Source organism: Rhamphochromis sp. 'chilingali' (genome assembly GCF_963969265.1).
Source record: "Rhamphochromis sp. 'chilingali' genome assembly, chromosome: 8".
Lineage (NCBI taxonomy): Eukaryota > Metazoa > Chordata > Actinopteri > Cichliformes > Cichlidae > Rhamphochromis > Rhamphochromis sp. 'chilingali'.
The window spans coordinates 25,140,048-25,165,199 of record NC_137935.1 but is presented as its reverse complement, the minus strand read 5'-3'; the positions used below and the strand labels follow the sequence as shown (position 1 = coordinate 25,165,199).

General features: G+C 40.7%; 1 protein-coding gene across 2 annotated transcripts; it reads left to right on the top strand.

Annotated features, from left to right (window-relative positions):
- The first annotated feature begins 1,831 nt into the window (after positions 1 to 1,831).
- sacs (sacsin molecular chaperone) lies at positions 1,832 to 25,059 on the top strand. 2 transcript variants are annotated; one of them, XM_080888754.1, is made up of 11 exons: positions 1,832 to 1,991; positions 2,214 to 2,322; positions 3,341 to 3,491; positions 5,839 to 5,929; positions 6,006 to 6,091; positions 6,569 to 6,680; positions 6,944 to 7,090; positions 7,902 to 9,387; positions 9,949 to 10,040; positions 11,314 to 11,340; positions 12,133 to 25,059. In XM_080888754.1, exons 2-11 carry the CDS (start codon positions 2,300 to 2,302, stop codon positions 23,682 to 23,684), a joined length of 13,767 nt encoding a protein of 4,588 aa, XP_080744880.1. In that variant the 5' UTR covers positions 1,832 to 1,991; positions 2,214 to 2,299; the 3' UTR covers positions 23,685 to 25,059. The 2 variants fall into 2 exon arrangements, with proteins under 2 accessions (XP_080744880.1, XP_080744881.1); XM_080888755.1 differs by lacking the exon at positions 11,314 to 11,340.
- The last annotated feature ends 93 nt before the right edge of the window (positions 25,060 to 25,152 follow it).

The following is a 25,152-nucleotide window of genomic DNA, read 5'->3' as shown; positions in this document are numbered from 1 at the left end:
AATCGCAGCACCAGGCTAAGTTTGAAGTGTTTTTTCTTGTTTGTTTTCTTAAACGTATTTAGTAGACAGACTGCGTGTCCTCAGACAACCCAGCACGATCTAGCTTAGAGTAGGTTTATGTCTGAAGGTGCTGGGAGTCCTTGACTTTCAAGTGATGATGTCACTTTTCTACGTAAATCTGCCCTATGGTATTGCACCACACTCTCAAATATAGAGTGGATAGGCTTTATGATTCCTGCCAAAGACACCAGTATGACAACAGCCTCTATATATTGAGAGCATACCCAGAGAGCAGGAGAGATAAAGGTGGTATATTTCACTGAGAAATATACTGAGAAATTAATTCTGTAGGATTTTAATGTGATGGCGACAGGCCTCATGTCTCTGCCAGTGTTTCTCCTCTACAAAGTTGATTTGCGCATCTTTGACTGCAGTGTGCTGGCGTCTGAGCTCTTTGGTTGAGACTCCAACTCCCAGAAGTCAGCAGGTTAAGTCGCTTAGACTGGTGAAAAGTAACGCAAAGTATATTGGAAGGAGTTCACATTTGGAAGCACACATGCCAATTCTAGCACACTTCACTTTCCCCCACCATATTAGAAAACAGTATGTTGGGTTAGCAGCATTTTTGTTGTTTTTGCTGCTGATGTCATTATATATAGAGATGGTGCCACTTGGTTTAATTATAGAGAAAATCAATAAATGTCTCCTAACCAATAAAACAATGACATTGTAAAATAAATAAGTCCATCAAAAATAATTAGAAGCAGGAAGTTACATTTCTAGTGACCTAAAGGAGGATTAAGTGTTCCCTTTCTTTAAAATAATTGCACAACTAACTTTAAAGAGGCTTTTAAATATTAATTTTCATACATGTAGTTTTCATATGTAGGTGATCGGTTTGTTATCCCTCATGTCACATTTCATTTTGCATTAAATTACATTTTCCATTTTGTGCCCAACTGCTTTGACTTCAAATGTATGAAATGGTACCCCCTAAATAATTAATTAGCCAACTGACAAGGCAACAACACAGGTTCTGATTGGCCAGCCGGAAATATTTATAGATGCAGATTATTTAAAGACCAACAACAGTCAATAATATACTTACATTCACTTGTAAGAGCATGGAAAGCTCTATATTTTTTTCATTTATTGTAAGAAGGCGGCTGTTTGCTGCTAAATTTTGGCACAGTTTATATTCCACGGGAATCCTTTCCATGTATAGATGTATCTTTCTATTAAATATTAAGTGAACGTGATTTTTTTTTAGTATTAAATGATGGATTTTATACACACTAAAACCTTGGTAGTGCTGCAGCGGCAAGTCGCTCAACAGGTTACTTCCGGATCACGGAAAAGAATACAGAGCGAGCTTTTGATTTTTTATAGTCTTTGCTGACCGCGTGACCTTAATTGATTTAAAGATTAACTGGAACCTAGTGCATATTGTTGTGCAGATTAATAATGTTGAAAGATAGTTATTAGTACAGTCAGTTAAAGAATAGAAAAATTATTACTGAGAAAAATCCTAAAGGGAGATTTTTTCGTTAATGTGCTTCTACGCATGCGCCTACAAAATTGGTCATCACACCACTGCATCACCTTACAGGAGAAACTTATAATAATGAATTCACGCTTGCAGAAGAAAATATTCAAATATATTTGAAATATCTCAGTGAATTCACACCCAGAAGAAAGACAACAGTTAATTAAAGGTTAGTTGAGACTGCTTAGTCTTCCTGACGGGCTTTAAGACGAAGCGGAAGTAACCGCCCGGGAATCCTCTCGCTTCGTATTCCCCCGTTTTGCTCTCACGCTCAGTGTAATTCATTATTATTAGAACATCGCCTTTGAAGGAGTCGGTGTGTAGTTGGGGGATCTAACAGTGTCATTTGCTATTGTTGTTGCGATTGTTTCCAGGAATACCGAGTGCCGTGAAATGTCTCTGCTTTTCGAGAGGACCATTATCGGCGCGCGCTGGACACACACAAGTGAGTGGGGTTTGTTGGGATAACGCTCCTAAAGAGGCTCAGTGGAAAAATAACAACCGGCACCGGCGGTGTACGGCCACAACGAAAACTCTCAGACAAATCACATCAACACATAAATGCTATATATATGTGTGTAATACATCACCGAGAGGACTGGTATAAATTTACCGGACTGTCAAGGGGCAGGTGATGGAAAATAACGGTTTTCTTGTTTCACGACAGTCTTTTCTCGGATGGTGTATTCCTGCGCGCAGTGGGGAAGATAGTCCAATGAACGTGTATGTGCTGGGACACAAAGCAGCAGCGACATGGCAAACTGTCCAGACCCCTGGTAAGTTTCCTGTTTGCTGTCATATACTCCTGGCAACATGTAACATACTGAATATTTGCAGCTGATAGCCCTCCTATAATTCCTCGGTAGTTGAGGTGTTCAGACTTCAAAGTGAATATCTCAACTAACAGTCAAGGCAGGAATAACAACATTTTTTACAGCTTCATTTTATGGACCAGGCATAAACGTTTCGGCAAAATGGTTCTATTGCCCGTGTAAAAGTAAATAATCACTGTAATGCTTTTTAACCATCCTCTGCTGGATCTGGTTGCCACACCCACCCAGCTACAGTGGTCCAGAGGGACTTAACCACAAAGCTCCAATGGCCTCCTGCTGAATGAGCAGAAATATATTGTTTTATTTCTGTTAACAGGTTAGCCTAAGGTTGTCTTATTCAACCGCAACAACCATTGAGAGATCAATGATCTTGGGTGGGACTGCAGTAAGGTTTCAGTTTTAAGGATGTGATAGGATGGTCAGTTAGTTCAATTAAATTATATTTATATAGTCCCATTTCACAACAACAGTTGCCTCAATACGCTTTAAATTGTAAGGTAAAGACCCTAGAGTCTTAAAGAAAAGCCCAACAATCACACAACCCCCTATGAGCAAGCACTTGGTGGTAGTAGGTAGGAAAAAGTCCCTATTTTACAGGAAGAAGCCTCTATCAGAAGCAGGCTCAGCCATCTGCCTTAACCGTTTGGGGGTGAAGAGAAAGAGAAGAGAGCAATGTTCTCAATATGATATTGTAGAACTTTACACAGACATAAAATGGCATTAATGGACGGTTGGTATATGGATCTGGTGAAGAGTCCACGTTCTCATGTTTCTTCCAAACTTACACCTTGATCAATAGTGACCGTAAGCAAGACTCTTATTTCTTGTGATGAAATTTAACACCTTTCCTTCTTTGCTGCTGAATTGTAGTGTTGTCTCTGTTGGAAGATTATTATACATAAGAAAAAATTGTTGCCATTGTTTGTTGTTAAAACTTGAAATGTGTGTTTGTATTTTCAAGGTTGCCATGGGTGACAGTTCGTCATGAGTGCATTGGCCTGAGGTCCTACCGGGTCTCTCCATTTACATCTGTTCAAGATGTCAAGCAGTTGCTGTACGAGGAGACAAACCTCCCAGTCAAAGAGCAACGACTGACTCACAATGGGAGAATGGTGAGCATTTATTTTTCTGTAATAGAAGAGTACAAATAAAACTGATAAGGACAACAATAAAATTGTCATTTTAAACTTCCTTGAACGTGCCACAGTATGATCACAGCAAAACAAAATGCACATGATGTGCAACGGCAAATCTTTTCTGGTCACTTGTATGTTACATTAGAGCAAGACTCACAAGTCTGTTACTTTGTTTATTAGTGAGCCACTTCTTGTATTTTGGGTTTATGTAAGTACTTGAGTACAAAGTAAATTAATGGTTTTTGTTTTTTGACATTCTAGTAATGTCATTGCAGAAAGACACGAGGAAGAAATTTGGCTTCTCTCTCTTAAATTAGATAATTACAAACAGCAGAAAGCTGCTCTATTTTAATGACCCTGTTCCATAACTGCAGAACAAATGGTGTGACACTCATTTAAACTGTTAACAGGGCCCTCATTGTTAGAAGTGCTGTGAGTTTCCCTCGTGGTGTAATTAGTTATTTGTGTTAGTAATTATTTGAGGCCTTGGAGTGTTATCGATCTCATGACTATCTATCTATCTATCTATCTATCTATCTATCTATCTATCTATCTATCTATCTATCTATCTATCTATCTATCTATCTATCTATCTATCTATCTATCTATCTATCTATCTATCTATCTATCTATCTATCTATCTATCTATCTATCTATGATTCTTACAGTGAAAGTTATGCAGTAATTGTAAACACAGGATCTGCTCCACTGGCTGCTGCCCAGTGATCTCACTCATACTGCAGACAGCATGACTCGGCACCTCTTCATCACAGTGTATTGAATAATACTAAAGTTACTGCATTCAGAGGATTGAAATAAAAACGCTGCGTTAAACGAAAGCTTGATTAATTTTTCCAGATTTAGAAATATCACATTGTGTATCCCAAAATATTGCAGTTTTAAGATCATGGTTATTAAGTTGTGTGCATATATAATTGTACAGTTATATGAATGAACAGTCTGTGATTGTATGGTAATTATTTATTTGAAACAAACCGATGTGTTACTGTTAAAAATTTGATCCGTTAATCTAATTCGTAACACATACATAAATCTAAACTCATTAATAACACTGCAGATTTGTGACAGGTAAATCTATAGCATGACTGTGGTGTGCTAGTTTGTAATCGTTCACTCGGTGACTTACACGACTAGCAGGACTGCAGTTGGCCCCGTGTCTTGTGGCTCAGCTGATGGAAAGCACCAGATGGTGCGCAGTGCTTGGCAGCCCCCCTCCACCCCATCCCATCTCATATGCAGAAATTAGCTACAAGCCAGTCCTACAAGCTAACACCACATACACTGCAGGGCCAGTTTTAAGTAAAAGTAATACAGTCATGAATTCTGCTGCGCCTGAAGCTGTGTTACATGATGTGTTTCCTAGGAAACAATAACAGAAAGTAATTTCCTTTGTGTCCTTCGGATGTAAGTCTATATTTGATGTTACACTGATGCAATTAAATCTGCAGCAGTGTGATGGAAGAGGTGCTGTGCACTTTAAGGCAAGCTTAGCTTGTTCTCATTGAGTCTCTAAACATTCTTCATTGTAAATGCCTGGCAGTGGGTGCTCTCAGATAAAATTAAACCTTCAATCCTAGCAGCCAAATATTTGATAGAGGACCCTAAAGCTATTATAAAAAACTCTTTTAAGGCATTAGTAATGAAGACTGCCTGCGTGCAACTACATAAAAGGTGTTATTTACATTTATTGAAGGTTTTATACAGATTTATATACTCACTTTTTCCCTAATAATATTACTACATATAACCACGAGGCCTCACCTTCCTCTGTGTGTCGAGCTCTGTCACTGTATATTTGTTCTAAGAAACATATTGCTTACAATATACATCACAAAATGTCTTTATACTGTGAAATAATAATTGTACAGTGGCGTGACAATGATGAAGATGATGAGTGGGATGGCTCAGTTTGCCAGAGAGCATGTTGATGTGCAAAGACTGCTGAGTGCAGGAGGGCACAGTGTCACGTTGAAGAGCCCCACGCAGCTGAGTCAGGCGTTGCTGCATTGATTCAGAAATGCTCACCAGGAAAAGGCAGACTGTCAACTAATGTGCAATAACCCCAACTCCGAATGATTTAACAGTAGCTGTGGTGAAAGATTGAAGACTATAAGTCTGTTGTTAAGTCTCATTAAATGACATGTCTCATTCTATTCATGCAGTTACATGTTAATTTTGTAAGGACTTTTTAAAAATACATATTTTCTTCATGTCACCTGATCACACACAGTTTTATTTCAGTGTGGTGCATTATTGCTGTACATTAAAACCAGCTCTCTCTCCTCACATCAATCCTGCATAGCTGGATAACAGTGTGCAAATTGGTACTTTGGTGCCCGTGGGAAGCCCAGAAGTATCTGTCATTCTGGAGGGACGAGGCCTAAAAGGAGGAGGTAACATGAAAACCTGCACATGTATGCAATCAATGAGTCAGTATTAAAGAGAATCTTACACAGTGTGTCTTTACAGGAAGGTTTGGACAGACAACACCTCCGTTAGTTGAATTTTTGAAAGATATCCTGAGGAGATATCCTGAAGGTGGACAGATTCTAAAGGTAAGGATGCTTTTTAAAAAAAAATGTGTCTGTATAGACTACATATTAAACATAATTAGCATACAGAGGTTGTACAGAATTTATACATTTCTGATCTGTTTAAAGTTGGCTATTTAGTTATTATTTTTAGTACACGTGCGTCGGATTGGCGGTATTTTATGAGTTTATATCATCAGTCTGCTATGGTAGGGATTCATCCAAGAGAAGGCTGTTTGTAGGCAAAAAAAAAGATTTTAAATGAGAAAATATGCCAAGTTTGCACAGAATCAAACGTCATAGTTTTATTTTGGCTTTAACTTGCCGATCTCAGGTCCTTTACCATATATGGTTGTACTTTTTCCAAAGCTGAAGGTCTTAATTTTTCTGGCAAGGCCTTTTAGATAAAATTATCCACCTATAAAGCTGATATTTCAGTGTGGCTTTGTTACAAGGCCCTGTCTTCATATTTGATGATCTTTCCTCTGTTTTATTTTGAAGGAGCTGATCCAAAATGCTGAGGATGCTGGAGCCACAGAGGTCAAGTTCATGTACGATGAGACAGAGTATGGAGCGGAGTCACTGTGGTCACCTGACATGGCTCAGCATCAAGGTTAGCAGTCAGTAACAAGTTAAGTCCAGCATAGCCCAGTGATCAGCTCTTAAATCAGAGGGCAAACCTTCAAGCTCTCATGCTGGCAAGAATCTGTCCTGGTTAAATATCTGTTAGCAGCTATTCTGTTACTCTGACTTCTTTGGGAAGAGAGGCAACAATTTAGTCAAAGAAAATACATTATCTTTACTCACTCATTTTAGAATAATCACATTTGTTTTTCGGAGTTTTTCCAGCATGGTCACGTTGATTCTGATTTCCAGGAACAGCACTGTACGTGTACAATGATGCGGTGTTCACTGTGGAAGACTGGAATGGGATTCAGGAGATCGCAAGGAGCAGGAAGAGAGAAGATCCTTTAAAAGTTGGACGATTTGGCATCGGCTTCAATTCCGTGTACCATATTACAGGTACAGTGTTATTTATCTAGCGAAATGTTGAATGATGTTTTGTTTTCTCATGTGGAGTCAGTGTGTTGAACCAAGGAATATTTACCTGTATTTTCCAGAGTCTGACCGCAACCAAATTTAGACGGAGAGGCAGTAAGTTTGGAACATAAATCACAGTGGTAACAAATCGCAGATAATTACCTCCAGAGATCCTTCCACTGATTTTAAAGGCTACAAAAACAATTTCACTAATGCATTTACTGAAATGTCCAAGCAAAGCAGAAGCCCAAATAAATATCTACGTCTTCCAGTCAACACTGGGCATGAAACGTGGTGCACCCTGCCTGGTCGTAGAGCAGAGTTGTTATTGTTTTGTATTTTCTGATTATTTTGTATTTTTATTTCATTTTGTCTTTTTTTTAATCATTTAAGTTTCATTTAGTTTCCAGAGTGTGTTTCCTTGTTTTACTTTAGTTTTAGTCCTCCCACATGTGGAGGGTATGTCCTGGTCTAGTCTGGTTTTTATTTTTATTTCAGTTAACTACAATGGTTTTTCACATCTAGTTTTAGTTTTTAATTTAGTTTTAGTTAACTGTAATAAGCTTACTACCATTCATGGTGACATCAACAACTACAACATGTCTTTGGACTGTGGGAGAAACCCAGAACACCTGCAAAAATCCTTCACATAGAAACATCCCACCCGACCATCAGGTTCAAACTCAGAAACATTTGCCGTGAGGCGACTGTGCCACTTGCCTAATATGCTGATCTGAATGTAACCACTTATCATTGTTAGCTATTATTGTTGTTCTTTGTATGTATGTTTCAGATGTTCCCAGTATATTTAGTGGAGACCAAATCGCCATGCTGGACCCCCATCAGACCCTGTTTGGCGTGAATGAGTCGGGCCAATGCTGGAACTTGAAGTCGGACATTAAGGAGATCACGGAACTAGCTGACCAGTTTGCTCCATACTTTGGGATGTTTGGGAGTTCCAATCAAACCATTCAGGACGGCCACTTTCCTGGAACTCTGTTTCGCTTCCCGCTTCGCATGAAACCATCTCAGCTCAGCGGCAACATTTACAACAAGGAAAAGGTTTTGGAGCTCTTTGAATCTTTCAAAGCTGACGCAGACACGGTGCTCCTCTTCCTTAAAAGTGTGCAAAAAATATCCTTGCATGTGCGCGAGTCTGATGGCACAGAGCGCATGTTGTTTCAGGTTACAGCAATGGAGAATACTGATGATAAGCTAGAAAGACCGAATGCACTGAAGATACTGGGACAGGCTATAGACAGCTATAGCAACGGGGTTCCCAGCTCTGCCATCACGTGCGTCACTTACCAGCTCAACATCGAGACTCAGGATGAAACGGCTAAAGAGACCCAGAGGATGACATGGCTGGTGTGTAATGGAGTTGGGGGAAGAGGGATGTGTGCTGAGTTGGACTCTTTGGCAGATGATTTGAAGTTTATGCCTAGCATAGGCATTGCTCTGCCTCTTACTCTGTTTAACAGAGAGGACCAAGGTGCAACATCCGGTTTCTCAGGACGAGCTTTTTGTTTCCTTCCTCTTCCTCCTGGAGAAGAGAGCGAAACGGGCCTTCCTGTTCATGTCAGCGGCTTCTTTGGCCTCACGGACAACCGCAGGAGTATCAAGTGGCGGGAAGTGGACCAGTGGAGGGATCCAGCTGCCTTGTGGAATGAGCTTCTTATAATTAGTGTCATCCCGAGGGCTTACTTCACTCTCATAATTGAGGCTATCAAAAGGGTACAGATAAAAAAGGACCAAGACTTTCCATTGTCTCCTACAGGAAGCTATAGGGCCTGGCCAGACCCTAAGCGGGTCAAGTCCCGCTGGAAACCCATTCTCCAGCCACTATTTGATGAATTGTTGCAGCACCAAGTAATCTATTCCCTCAGCGAGAGCTGGGTCAGGGTGGACCAGACTGTGTTCTCAGAGCTGGACACAGACGATGGCATTTCAGAGACTGTGATCAACTACCTCCAAAGCTCAGGAATGCAGGTGGCAAAGGTGCCTTCTGCTGTGGACTTTGTCTTGGCTGCCTACATGACTCAGTCCGGTGAAGTGAGGAAGGTGACGCCATCGTTGGTGCGGCAAGTGATCAGGAAGAGCAGACACACAGGTCCCTCACAGGAGAAGCTGCTGCTGCTGGAGTTTGCACTTGGAGATGCTAATTACAGTGACCTTATAGGACTTGAGCTCCTGCCACTCCAAGATGAGACCTTTATAACGTTTTCATCCTCTGTGACCGAAAAAGATGCCATTTACATTGCTTCTGAGGAGTACCCCAGGTACAGAGTGAGATGGTTTATTTTTGCATATAAGCTTCTGCCAGTTTCGTCATGTTTTTGTAATTCTCTTCTTAATTTGATTTATTTTATTATTCCTGAATGCATTTTAACAGGAGAAGACAATATTTATTTTATATATTTTACCATAAACTATTCACACGTTGTTTTTTCATGGATAAGGAATCCATTTCTCATTTTCCTTTTTTCAAGTATTAGTTCCAAATACATTTATATAAACAGTATGGTTCATTCTTCATGGCTTTAAGTAAGATTACTGCTCTTTGCAAGGTTTAGTGGCAAGGTAAGAAATTTCCATATTAGGAAGGCTGATGCTGATTTATTCAGAAATATTGACAGACTAATTGCATGATTATCTAGTGAGTATTGCTGATGCCTTTGAAAAATGAGACAATAATACAACTTAAAAAAAGTGAATTACATACACAGTGCGAAATCTGCTGTCCCTCTGTGAACATGACCTTTGATAGCTTCTTGTTTGAAAACTGTGCCTACCGTTATACAAACTGTATACAAACCTTTTTTTTTTAACTTCATCCTAAGGTCTTTGTATCCAGGACTGGAGCATCGATTCATATTAGAGAGTATCAAGCCTTCAGTGATGGACAGTTTGAAGAAAGCTGCCAAATGCAGAGGTAATGTCACCTATTTTTTTAATAAATGTATATATAATCAGCTTTATTCCAGCAGTGACCAGCAGAGAGTTTGACAATGATAAACATTTTTAACAGATTTTTATTTGTAATCTTGACAATAGGAATTGAATCTAATCTGTTAGATTAAGTGTCTTTTTAGGGAAGCCTAAAAAAAATAATTATTTATTTTATTATATTTGATTTTGATTTAAAGTATTGTGTTAACTTTTTAGTTGGCCTGTATCTCCAAAAGAAAATCTTTGCAGTCCTGTGATGAACAAGTAGGTTATGTGGGTTCAGCCATGTTGTAACACTGGACTGTTGTACTCTCAGCATGCCAGCGGGCAGTAAATCTGGTACCCAGCTGATAGGCTGATAGAGAATTTAAGGGAGAGAGAGAAAATGGAAGAGAGAGTGAGCACGCTGATTCATCGATGAGTTGTTTTTGTGCCACACATTCCACTCGGTCTGCAAGAGCAGATCCTGAGTGCACGCTCTGCCATACTCATGCCATAGTCATGACTGTGGGTCACGACCCAGGCAGAGGAAAAGTGCTGAAAAAACAATTTTCTCCCCAAAGCCCAAAGTAGAAGACACAGAGAATACTCCATTTATACATAGCTGCAACAATTTGGAACTAACCGCTTATTATTTTTCTGCTAGCTAACATTTTGCTATTATTCATTTTTATTACATAAAGAATTGTCTGTGAAGGTTCTCAGTCATCCAGGTCATCGTAGTCAAAGGAGCTTGCAAAGAAAAGCATCTGGACTTCTTTAAGTTGCTTGAAGACGTTTCACCTCTCATCCGAGAAGCTTCTTCAGTTCTAAGGTCAAATGGTGGGGAGTCCCAGATTTAAACCTAGTGGGAGTATCCCCCCACAGAGGGACAAAAGGACCCCCTGATGATCCTCTAATCGCCTGAGCCAAGGTGTGAAACTGGGTGTGGGTCCCAATCAGCCAGGGTTTCGGGTGAGCTCAATGTGAAACCTGGCTCCACATTATCATGCGAATTCCTGAGGTCAGATGGCCCAGGATGTGAGTGGGCGTTAAGGTGTCTGGGGAGGGAACTACATAAAGAATTCAATTTTAAACAGACATCTTAACTGTACTTCCAAACCTTGGCCTTAGGGTGGGTAAGGCCTTAATGTTACTCAGATATACAGAAGTCCTGAACTGAAAAAGTATCATTTGTTTACTTTTTAAGTTCTTTATTTTACCACATTTTTTTTAAGAAACAGTAAAAATCATCCCACATCTCTTAAATTTTACAGTGCAACAGTTTCTATGGGGGTGTTCAGGTAAGGCATTTCAAAGTGTGTGACCTTTTTATTATTAACCTAAACTTATATGTTGGATTGATAAGACTGGATTCAGATTGGCATGACTTTAGTATCTTACTGATCGTATCATATGTATGTATGTGTGTTCCCCAACTCCTTGGCACTTTTGAAGCCTTATCATCATTATCTATAAATGAGTCTTCATCAAACAGTGACATCAAACACAATGTTTATATAGCTTGCAAAGAAGAATTAGAAGAAATATATTTATTTAATATTTTTTGGCTTAGTGTTTATAAACAACTGTTTTTGCCATCTGACTATATAAAGTGATACAAGGTAAAAATGAATAACATGATAAATTACCATGCATGTCTGTGTTTTAATACATGAGCGAAGTGAACAAGTGCCACAGGCCTGGAAAAAGCATTTTTCCTTGTTAAATTAACAAGGAACAGTGTGTGTGCGTGTGTGTGTGTGTGGATACACAGTAAAGTTTGTGCAAGCGTGTTTGCATGACTTACATGTCTTAAATATATTTAGATTCTGAGTATTTGAGGTGATGTGTCTGAGGACAGAAATGTACTCATCATTTAATGAGTAAAATTTGACAAGAGACTAAGAAGAAAACAAAACACTTCAAAAATTAAATGACATTGTGTGGCTGAGCTATGAATGAAAAGGTGCATTTAAAGGTGTAGCAGCTGTATCAATAACAAGAACAAACCTAACCCATTGATCAGATTTTATTTTGCATCTGTGTCTGTAATAATAACTTGTGCTAATTTCTAAATTTCACTGTTATAACAGGTAGACCCTGCACTCAGCTACAAGTGCTGAACCCTGAACGTTCAGCTCGACTCATCAAGGAGATCCTGTCAACAGCCTGGCCAACCAGAGACTTTAAAGTTCATTGGGATCCTGGAAACAGGGAGTTGAAGCATCCTACATTTTCCTGGCTAAAGTTGATTTGGAAGCATCTCTATATATATTTTGCTGATGACCTAAATACATTTGAAGACATGCCTTTGATCCCACTTGTGCCACTCGAGGAAAGCACACACACAGTTGAGCTTCTTCGTTTCAAAACTCCATCACCCATAGTACTTGTGGATGAGGAAGAGGCGCCACTTTCTGAAAACGTGCTTGACATCATAGAAAAGCTTGGAGGAGTAGTGATAAAAAAGCTGGATCCCTGTTTGCAGCATCCTCTGCTAAAAAATTACATTCACCCATGCTCTCCTGGTATGCTTCTGCAAATTATGAGTAGAACATCAGCCCAACGATTATCAAGCCAAGTCTCTTCTTTCTCAGTGGAAGAGAAAATTGCACTCAGAAATTTTCTTGCAGGGCTGTCTGACATTACAGAGAAGGAGAAGTATATCCTACTTGACCTTTCCATCTTTAAAAAACTGGGTACATGCTCTAAAGGTACCTCAGCATTCACATCACTGAGAGGGGCCAGAGCTTTACACCACAGAGCCAAGCACCCGCCAGATGTGAAATTATCTGAAAATCTTGTTTCTTGCTCTGATGAGGAATCAATTCGCCTCATCAAAATGCTAAATGTTGAACAAGTGAAAACAACAGAATGTTTCAAAATGATTATTCAGGATATTGAGAGAGGTTACTACACAACAGATGAGACAACTGAAATCATGCTCTGGGCTCTTAAACATTTGGCTTTTCTAAAGAATGAAAACTCAGCCGTGATTGGATGGCTTTCTGCTCTTAAATTCATTCAGCTGCCTTGTGGAAAGTCAGTCAAAGCGACAGATCTTTTTGATCCTGAGCTAGAGATCCTGCAACATCTATTCTTCATGGAGGAAAAAAACAGGTTTCCCACAAGTACATTCACATCATCTCCAGATATTCTTCATTCACTCAGACAACTGGGACTAAGAAATGAAGTACAGCTCAGTGAAAAAGATGTACTTCGAGTGGCAAAGAAGATAGAGGAGTTGCAAAGCAGTGAGGAACCTAAATGGGACTTGATAATTAAAAAAGCAAAAACACTGCTGCAAATACTTAACAAACAGACCAAGCTTGTAAAATCAGCTGATGCTCAGACAGCTTTGCTTAAACTAAAATGGGCACCGGTCTGTAAAGACAGACCCTTAACTTACCCTAAATCTCTTGCTTGGGTTGGAGATACTATCCATATCTGCTCTTTGTCTGAAATGTGTGAAATATCCCATGCAGTGCTTGTGGGATCTTCAGTACCACTGGTTGAACACACATCTGCAGGTATGAAGAAGGCACTGAAACTGACTATGGAGCCACAAGTGGATCAAGTATTACAACACTTGAAAGCAGTGAATGACTGGCATAAATCTCAGGCATTCACCACAGAGGATTGGTATCAGTTCCAGCAGATCTTGTTTGAGATTTATGGCTTCATGCAGGCTCATCTTGAGGATGCAAGAGAAGCAATGAAATCACTGCCTTTTGATTGGGTGTGGACAGGGAAGACGTTCTCATCACCTGGCCAGACAGTTTTAAAAGCCCTCCCTGATCTAGACTTGCAGCCTTACCTCTACTCTCTGCCCAAGACAATTAGGAAGTTTCACAAGCTTTTTAAGTTCTGTGGTTCAGTTGAAGAGGTTGTCCCAGACCATGTGTTCAAAGTCATTGCTCTCATTCGACAGAGATGTGAAGGAGAGATGACCAAGGAAGAAAGCAAACGTGATATTCTACTTTTAATCAACATCCTGAGATGGCTGTACAACAATCAGATACCTGTAGACACTAACATGCATGTGCCCATTCTTTGTTACAAGGACCCAAGCAGGTTAGCGATGAAGCCCATCCATGAATGTACCTACTGTGATATCAAAGTTGATGATTTGAACGACTTACTCGAAGACGCTTCAGAACCGATTATATTGGTCCATGATGACATTCCTATGAAAACAGCAGAGTGGCTGAAGGTCCCATGTTTGAGCACACGCTTGATAAACCCAGAGAATCTTGGCTTTGAACAGTCTGGCCAACAAGAACCTCTAACAGTGAGAATAAAAAATATCTTGGAGGAATATCCATCTGTAGCAGACATTTTCAAAGAGCTTCTTCAAAATGCTGATGATGCAAGTGCAACAGAGTGCAGTTTTCTCATTGACATGAGAAAAAACACTGACATTCGGGAGAATCTCCTTGACCCTGGCATGATTGTTTGCCACGGGCCTGCCTTGTGGTCTTTCAATAATGCCGTATTTTCAGACACAGACTTTCTGAACATCACAAGATTAGGTGGATCAGTGAAAAGGTGTGAAGCAGACAAAGTTGGCAAGTTTGGCTTGGGTTTTAACTCTGTTTATCACGTTACAGATATCCCCATCATAATGAGCAGAGAGTTCATGATTATGTTTGATCCAAACATTAATCACATCAGCAAGCACATCAGAGACAGGTCTAATCCAGGGATCAAAATCAACTGGAACAAACAACAGAGGAGGCTGAGAAAGTTTCCCAATCAGTTCAAACCTTTCATTAATGTCTTCAACTGCCAGCTTCCTTTAGCTCAGGACTCGCCATACAAATACAATGGTACACTGTTCAGACTTCCATTCAGAACAGAGCAGGAAGCGTCAGTAAGTGAAATCAGCAGTCTGTACTACAATACCACAGATATCTACTCTCTCGTTGATGAGTTCAGCATATGTGGCCACAGATTCATTCTGTTCACTCAACATGTTGGAAGCATGGTCTTGAAATACCTGAAATATGAGGAACCAAATCCAGCAGGAGCGCAAGATGTCGTGGTAATAAACAAAAGTGTGTGGTCATCCAAAGCCTCATATGGACCTCTAAGTATCCTAAAATCTGCAGCAAGGGTTATGAAGAAAGTAGCAAGCACCAGCAAGGTACCTTCTGATGTTCCCAAGTCTGGATGCATCATACGTGTTATGGTGGAGGAGTTTCACAACGTGTTCAAGCGCATTGTTGATCTCCACTCCCCACTGTTCCGAGGTTCAGAGGAAGATCCTAACCAGTACTTTGAGATGGCTGCTAAAGGTGTTCAGACAAGAAGACTCACAGATGAAATGCCCCAGAAGGCAGTTGAGGTCACGAACTGGCTCATTTGCTCATGCATGGATGCAAATGAGGCACTCAAATTTTCCCTTAGTGATAGTGGAAAAAGATTAGGACTAGTGCCTTGTGGAGGGGTGGCCGTTCTTCTCTCAGAGGAAGAGAATAGAAAATGGACAGTGAAGACAAATGCAACACCAATCGGAGAGGTGTTTTGTTACTTACCTTTAAAAATCAAAACAGGCCTACCAGTCCAAATTAATGGCTGCTTTGCTGTGACATCAAACCGTAAAGAGATTTGGAAGACAGACACCAAAGGACAGTGGAATTCTATATTCATGAGACATGTCATTGTCCAGGCCTATTTAGCAGCTCTCACCATGCTACGGTTAATGGCCGAAAGTGGAGAACTACTGAAGTATAACTACTATGCAGCTTGGCCAGATCCAGGTCAGGTACATGATGACTTCAGACTGATCAGCCAGGGTGTCTACCAAGAAATAGCCAAAGGAGGTGACAGTGAGCATGCAAGAGTTTTCTCAGATGGCAAAACATGGGTGTCAATCAAATGTGTCAGATTCCTTGATGATGCCTTACTCTGCAGGTCAGACATAGGACCCGCTGCTTTCAAAATCTTCTTGAAATACCTCAAAAAGAGTGGCTCACAAAACCTCTGTGCTGTTGAGCTGCCTGACTGGGTGAAGGAAGGATTTGATGATGCTGGGTGCAAAGGAAAGCTGATGGAAAACACCCTGACAGAGAAGCAGTTCTTTTCAGATGTCTTTTTCCCACACATCCAGGAAATTGACAAAGAGCTTAGGGACCCTCTAATGCATTATGTTTTGAATGAGAAACTAGAGGATTTTGCATCAATCCTCAGGGTTACACCTTGTATCCCATGCTCTGGCCCCAACACGGAACTGGTTTTACCTTCTAAACTTATTCACCCAGAGGGAAGAGTTGCTAAACTCTACAACGCTGATGATGGAAGATTTCCTGAAGGAACTTCTAAAGACTATGTAAACCCTGTATGTTTAGTAAAGCTAGTGCAGTTAGGTATGGTAAAAGACGATCTGTCATGGGAGGACCTGATTGAGCGTGCTCATTCTGTCATGGGTCTTAATGAAAGTGATCATACAGCTGCATGCTTCCGTAGTAGTATACTACTCAATCTCATTGACGAAAAGCTGAAGATGAGAGATGAAGGAACAGCTGAGCATTTGGAGAAACTGCAGGACATCAGGTTTCTTCCATTCCTCACAAGGCCTGCAGGATTCTCTCTCCCATGGCATGGGAACAACTTTTCCCCAACAACAATGTTCTCTGCCAGAGAGCTCTTCACAACTGAACATCAGGACACAGTGTGTCTGATGAAGCCAATCCTGAACGAGAATTCCCCATCCTTTAAAGGTTGTGGTGCAATCTCGCTAGCTGTGAAAGACTGTCTTGGTCTAATAAGGAAACCCTCAGTTGGACTGGTCATCAGTCAGCTAAAGAAGCTCTCTCAGGCTTTTGATGGTGTAACTCTGTATCAGGAAAACATAACAAATGCCTGTTACAAATATCTTCATGAGGAGATGCTACAGGACGAAAGTGCAAAAGATCAGATAACTGAGGAACTGAAATCCTTCAGCTCCATCCTGGTAGAGAACACATATGTCAGTCCTTCCAAAGTTGCTTTCCACCTAAATTTTGATGCAGCTCCACATCTTTACCAGCTCCCCAACAAGTACAGAAACAGCTGCCGTGAGCTTTTTGAAAGTGTTGGGGTACAACCTAGCTTCACAGTGGAAGATTTCTCAGCTGTTCTGGAAACTATGAAGCAAGAATGTGGACGAAAAGTACTCAGTGAGGAAAACTTCCAGTTATGTCGCAGAATTATTAGTGAAGGAATATGGAGCCTAATACGAGACAAGAACCAAGAATACTGTCAAGTGAATTATGGTGAGATTCTGTTACCCGACTCCAATCTAATGCTGCAGCCATCAAAATCCCTGTGCTACAATGACTGCCCCTGGATCAAAGTCAGAGACTCAACGGTGAAATACTGTCACGGGGATATTCCAAGAGAGGTTGCTGTAAAATTAGGAGCAGTCCCAAAACGTCATAAAGCATTGGAGAGATATGCCTCAAATGTCTGCTTTACCACACTTGGGAGCGAGTTTGGACAAAAAGAAAAGCTCACAAGCAGAATTAAAAGCATTCTCAATGCTTACCCATCGGAAAAAGAAATGTTGAAAGAGCTGCTTCAAAATGCAGATGATGCCAAAGCAACAGAGATTTACTTTGTTTTTGATCCAAGAACGCACCCCACAGATAGAATATTTGACGATAAATGGATCCCGATGCAAGGCCCAGCGCTCTGTGTATTTAACAATCAACCATTCACAGAAGATGATATCAGAGGTATACAGAATCTTGGGAGAGGAACAAAAGAGGCCAATCCAGGAAAAACTGGTCAATATGGCATAGGATTCAATTCAGTCTACCACATAACTGACTGTCCATCCTTCATCTCTAACAATGACATTCTTTGTATCTTTGATCCACATGCACGGTATGCACCTGGGGCCACATCTGTGAGTCCTGGAAGAATGTTTCGAGACTTGGACTCTGACTTCAGGTCTCAGTTTTCAGATGTTCTTAATCTTTACTTAGGAGCTCATTTTAAGTTGGAACGCAGCACAATGTTCAGATTTCCCATCCGCTCTACAGACATGGCAAAGACATCAGAGATCAGTTCTGTCGCTGCGTCTGACAGGATGGTACAGAACCTTCTGGATAAGCTTAAAACTGATGGTGCAGAACTTTTGATGTTTCTTAACCACATGGAGAAAATATCAATCTGTACTATTGATCATTCATCTGGTGAACTAAAAGTGCTCTACTCTGTGACAGCCAAAATAACAGATGGTGACCGATTGAAACGCAAACAATTTCATGCCTCTGTCATCGACAGTGTGACCAAAAAGAAGCCGCTTACTGCTATCCCAGTCCAGCAGATAACCTACACAATGGACATAGAGGATACTGAGGGAAATCTGACTACATGGATGATCTGCAACAGATCTGGCTTCCCTAACATTGAAAATGTCTCTAAAAGTGTGATCTCAGCTCACAAAAATGAAGACATCACCCTGTTTCCACGTGGAGGGGTAGCTGCATGTGTAAGTCACAACTACAAAAAACCCCACAGAGCTTTCTGCTTTCTTCCTCTTTCACTCGAGACAGGGTTACCCTTTCATGTCAATGGACATTTTGCCCTAGATTCTGCCAGAAGAAACCTGTGGAGAGATGACAATGGAGTTGGGGTGAGGAGTGACTGGAATAACAATCTGATGACATCACTGATAGCACCCGCCTGTGTTGAACTGCTGATTCAGCTCAAGCGTCGATACTTCCCAGGTCCAGATCCCACCATGACTATAGTCCAAGGAACACCACTTCATGTTGTTAAAGATACACTGCGGAAATATCTGTTCTTCTTCCCAGCCAACAGACTTGATATACAGCCAGACTGGTACTGCCTGGTTAAAGCAGTATACAGCTGTATCCATGCTGACCTGAAACGTCTCCTTCCTGTTGTCAGAGCAGCACAGATGGACAACTCTGAGATACACTCTGTCATTTATATTTCATGGGTGAATACATCTACAACAAACAAGGGAAGAGCCTTTTTTGATAACCTACTACAAGATGAACTTCAGCATTTGAAAAACACAGAGTACAACCTAACTTCAAGGAAGTCTGTGGCTGAAAATGTCTACAGGCTGAAAACCTTGCTTCTTGATATTGGTTTCAACCTGATTCACAGCTGCGATGAGACTGCAAATCTCTACTTCTGTTTGGAAGATGCAGGGATTCCAGTACGTTATGTTACACCAAGTGATGTCCGTAACTTTCTTTACACTTTCTCATCACCGGATACATCATGCCATGTTGGAAAACTCCCCTGTCGTCTCCAGCAGTCAAACTATAAGCTAGTTCATAACTTGAAGCTTCTAGTGGACTACTGTTTTAAAGATATAGAGGAAAATGAAGTCAAAGTCGAGGGCTTGCCTCTGTTGGTAACAATGGACAACATGCTTCAGGTGTTTGATTCAAAGAGACCAAAGTTCCTGACAGCACACCATGAACTGATATCATCTAGGAAAGACATGTTCATGAACACATTGTACATTAGGTACAGCAACATCCTGTTGAATGCAGGAGTTGCAAAAAGCTTTGACATCAGCAGCTTTGGGGACCTACTTGGGTCTGTTCTTCCAAGAGAGTATCGATCAAAGATTCCTGTGAAATGGAGAGATACCTTTGCAAGTGAATCCTGGCTAAAGAATGTGTGGAACTTCATCAGTGAGAATATCGCTGTTAAGGATAATCAGGTGGAAGTGAAACCTAGCTTCGACACAGTGCTTGAAATTCTGAAAGATTGGGCTTTGCTGCCTGGAATCAAATTCATGGCCAGAGAAAAGCTTGTTGTTCCAGAGTATGATGTGCTTCTACCTCTGAGCTTGATGAGCATTGCCATATTTCCACAGGGCCAAAATGACAAAGTCTTTCATACCCTAATGAAAGCAGGGTGTATTCAACTTGCAGTTAACAAAATCTGTGTCAAAGAGAGTCAGCTCGTGCCTTTTCTGACACAGTACACTGCAAACATTGAAAATCCATCAAGTGTTCTGAAAGCTGTCGAGTACATGATTCAGACATCTGCATTCAAATCGGGAAACCTGAATGACAAGGACTTTGAGGCTTTTTTGTTATATTTCAACTGCAACTTGGCTAGCCTCACACAAGAAGATGCACAGAGCCTAAAACTCCTCCCATGCTTTAAATCAGTTAGCGGAAAATATATCAGCATTGCTAACTACGGGGCAAACTATGTTCTTGCCAAAAGTCTCCCTTCTGCGGACATAGACAAATGGGCGAACACGAACTCCTTTGCATTTCTTGCAGATTGTCCGCAGCTCAAAGAGTTGTATACGTTCCTTGGCTGCATGCCAATAGATGACTTAGAAATCTACCTCCATCATCTTCTGCCAAAGTTTGAGAGTCTTTCCTATGATGCCAAAGTTGAACACATTGTCTATCTGAAGGAGAGGCTTTTGGCAATGGAAGAACCATGTGAGATGAAAGATCAGCTCTATGAGAAACTGAAGGAACTGTCGTTCATCTATGACTACTCAAACAGAATCAGGCCAACTAAGTTCTTCTATGATAAAACAGTTAAAGTGTTTGAAGTTATGCTACCTACAAAGTCATTCATACCTACTGAGTTTTTTAAAAAAGTAGAGCAAGTGTCAAAACCCAAGAATGGGACATTGTTGCTCACCTCATGGATAAATTTTCTGAGAAATATTGGTCTCAAGCATGAAGTATCACAGCAGCAAATTCTTCAGTTTGCAAAAGAGATCAGCATCAAAGCGCAAACGGAGTGCTGGACCAAGGAAAAAGTGCAAACCATTGTCGATGTTCTTTTGAACCATATTTTCAGTGAGAGGATGGACCTTTTTCAGGGCACTTTTCTCAAAGAGCTCTCAATGATACCTTTTCTGTGCCCTGAGAGAGCACCCAAAGAACTCATCAAACTTCATTCTCAGTACCAAGAGATGAGTGGCACACTTCCTCTCATACGTTTCAGTGGGTCCCAAGTGAATCCAAAGTTCAAGCAAACAGATATTATTCATTTGCTTTGGACATCATGTCCAATACTACCAGAGAAAGCTACACCTTTAAGCATAAGGGACCAAGAGGGTAGCACTTTCACTGGGCAGGAACAACTTGACCAAGTGTTAAACATGCTAGGTGTCAACTTGGACCCACCTCTGGAGAAAGTCATAAGCAACTGTAAGAATATCTGCAGTATATCCAATCCTGATGATGAAATGGTGAAAACCAGGAACAAAGTTCTAAGATCCACATATGAGTTCCTCAATGCAGATAAAAGAGATTTCCGTTACCAGCTCCGTGGAGTAGCCTTTGTCATGGTAGAAGATGGCTGGAAATTGCTAAAACCTGAAGAGGTGGTCATTAATTTGGACAATGAATCTGACTTCAAACCCTACTTGTACAAACTACCTCTAGAACTCGGTACCTTTCATCAACTGTTCAAAGAACTTGGTACAGAGGATGTTGTGTCAACCAGACAATATGTTGAAGTGCTGTGGCGAATTTACAGAAATTCAGAGGGAAAGCAGCTTGACCCAAATGAAATGAGAACTGTGAAAAGGGTTGTTTCGGGATTGTTCAAGTCTCTTCATAATGAGCCAAAGGACATTCGCAAAGACCTTGAAGATCTAAGAGATTTGATATTTTACCTGCCAAGCCATGATGGTAGATTAGCCAAATCGAATGTGTTGGTGTTTGATGATGCACCACACTACAAGAGCAGAATTCAGGGTAATGTTGGAGTTCAGATGCTTGTGGATCTGAGCCAGTGTTATCTAGGCAAAGATCATGCCTACCACACAAAACTAATCATGCTACTTCCACAGAAGCTAAGGCCTAGACTGCTGAGTAGCATTCTTGAAGAGCAACTTGATGAGGACTCTCCAAAAATGTGCCAGTTCGGTGCCCTTTGCTCGCTACAAGGTCGCCTTCAGCTGTTGCTCTCATCAGAACAGTTCATCACAGGACTGATCAGAATAATGAAACATGAGAACGATAATGCATACCTTGTGAATGAAGACAAAGCCATACGTCTCTGCAAAGCGCTTTGTGAAGGGCTCAAAGTGTCCTGTTTTGAGAAACTCCAGACAACTTTAAGAGTGAAAGGATGTAGCCCTATCCCGCACAGTCGCAGCGAAACGCTAGCATTCCTCAAGAGATATGGGACAGCTGTGATTCACCTCTACATCCAACATTCAGACAGCAAAGACATTAACTTTCTTTTGGCTCTTGCTATGACACTGAAGTCTGCTACAGACAATTTGATTTCAGACACGTCGTACCTGATTGCTATGTTGGGCTGTAATGACATCTATAGAATCACAGAGAAGCTGGACAACCTTGGTGTTAAATATGATTCAACAGAGACTTCACAGCTTGAGCTACCCCTCCCTGGTACCCCAATTCCAGCAGAGATACATCACACACTGCTCATGGATCCAATGAATGTATTCTATCCAGGGGAATATGTGGGTTATCTTGTAGACTCTGAGGGGGGAGACATATATGGCTCATATCAGCCCACCTATACATACGCCATCATTGTACAAGAAGTCGAAAGAGAAGAGGAAGAAAACACAAGTTTCCTTGGGAAATGCTTCCAGATCGACATTGGTTATAGTGAGTACAAAATAGTTAGTTCCCTCGACTTATACAAGTTCTCCAGACAAGATGAAAGCACTCAAGTTCGAGACACATCAACACCATTAACACCTACGAGCCCAGACAGTCGTTCCTCTGGTCTACGAATGGTCCCCCCTCCATTTCCTGGCAAAGAAAACTTGCGACCCCCTCCACATAAACAGTCTCCAAAAAAGATCAAACTTAAGGCATTGCCTGAGATTCTTAAAGAAGTGACCTTAGTAGTTGAACAAGCCTGGAAGCTTCCTGAGATGGAGAGAAAAAAGATTATCCGAAGACTGTATCTCAAATGGCATCCAGACAAAAATGCAGAAAATCTGGACATTGCCACAGAAGTCTTCAAGCACCTACAGAATGAGATAAACAGGATGGAGAAGCAGTCTTTGGCTGATCAGCAAAATACAGACAGGGCTTCCAGGAGAGCCTACTCTGCATCATCAACCCGCTTCCAGTCAGAGAAATTCTCATTTCAAAGGTTTTATTCATCGTGGAACCAGGAAGCAACGAGTCACAAATCAGAAAGGCAACAGTTCAGGGAACATTATACAAGTTATGCAAGTTCATCACACTCGCATCGTTTCTTTGTTCCCCCAACCTTTAAGACAGTTGGAAACCCTGTGGAGGCCCGCAGGTGGCTGAGACAAGCCAGAGCAAACTACTCTGCTGCTCGCAATGACCTTCATAAGAATGCTAACGAGTGGGTTTGTTTCAAGTGCTACTTGGCCACAAAGCTTGCATTGATAGCTGCTGATTATGCTGTCAGAGGAAAGTCAGACAAAGATGTAAAGCCGACTGCGCTGGCTCAAAAAGTAGAGGAGTACAACTCCCAGCTCAAAGGCCTCGCCAGTGACGTTCAGATCCTGGAAGGATACGGTGTGGACAGCCTCAGAACTCGCTACCCTGATCTCCTGCCATTCCCGCAGATTCCCAATGACAGATACACATCTGAGGTTGCAATGAGAGTGATGGAATGTACTGCACGGATAATCATAAAGCTTGAAACCTTTGTGCAGCAAAAAATATGATACTGCTGTTGATGAAGACGAGTATGCATAGATCCTCTGTGGAATCGAGGAAATGTGTGATTGTGTGCAATACAGACCATGTATCAAGAATCCCCCCTGGCAGCTTATGGTACATATGCAGTTCACACCTGTGATGGCGGTGCTGTGGCTCATGCACAGTAAATACATGTATGGCTTCCATAACCTGTTAGGCTGCATTCATAGAAATTTGATGTAATATGTAAAAAAAACATAAACCATAATGTAATATGTAAAAAAGCCATTTGTGCATATGCTGTACATACAGATGCCTCAGCAATACATTTTGTTTACCAAAGTCCCCACATTGACTATCTTTGCTCTAAGTTAGAAAAAATGCTGCTTTTTTTTTACTTTATCTTTTGTAAAAATAAATGAATATATTTTCTTGCTACGGAAAACCCGTTGGGTGTACTTAAAGGCTGTGCATATTATGAAAAAGGTCAAATCTGTCAAGTAATGCAGTTACTGTCATGCAACATCTCCTATTTGCAAAAGCTCAGCAAGTCAAGGAAGTACAATCATGTTTGTACATTTTGTTTGTACTTTTATGCTTGATTTCGTATCATTTTGTTATAAGTTGTACATTCTCTGTAACATAGCCAGGCACTTGTTTATGGACAGAGCACTTTTTGAAACTCATGTACTTGCACTTGTGTAGCATTAGTCAACCCAGAAACTTGGGACAATCCAGCTGTGAACAGAAACATGTTCTGTTAATTTTAACTCACTTGTATGTTTTGTGTCAGTCAATATGAAGTACCTGTACTCAAAGCTGGAGTGCAAGTGTCTTGCTTTTATCTGTGAAGTTTTAGAAAAGGCGATTAGTCAAGTATCCTTGTAGGGTTTTTTTGGTTTTGTTTTTTACCTGTTTGTTAATACTCAGCAGGATTTGTGATAAAGAGCCATATTCTGTAATCTGGGCACAACCCAACATGTTAACCTTTGCCAGCATTAACCCATGTTCATACTTTTTATTTTTGTCAGTTGAATCTTTTGGTTTAAGGAACATAGATAAGCACCAGACTGTGGTGCTCTTGTGTTTTTTTGCTGATTTAGCAGCTTGGTTTTACCTCTGATTTGAAGGACGATACACACACTGATCACACATTGTAAACAGAAACAATAACTTATACCTCAAGCTTGAGGTCACTCAGTCAAGACTGTCCCCTGAATAAACTTTGGAGTTCTTTCTGTAGATCATGATGATGTACACTAGCCATAGAAAGCCCTAATAAATTCACCCCCCAAATACTCTGTGCCAGTTATTGCTTGGACATTATTTTAAAATAAGGTGTATTTTGAATAGAGGAGTGTGACTTTAATTTTGCATTGACAGAAACTGATATTTTAAAATGAAATATTGATATTGTATCAGTAATGTATACTGTTTTAAAGTGAGGTGTGAGTTTTAATTACTTTCTTAAAAAGACAAGATGCAAAGTTATAG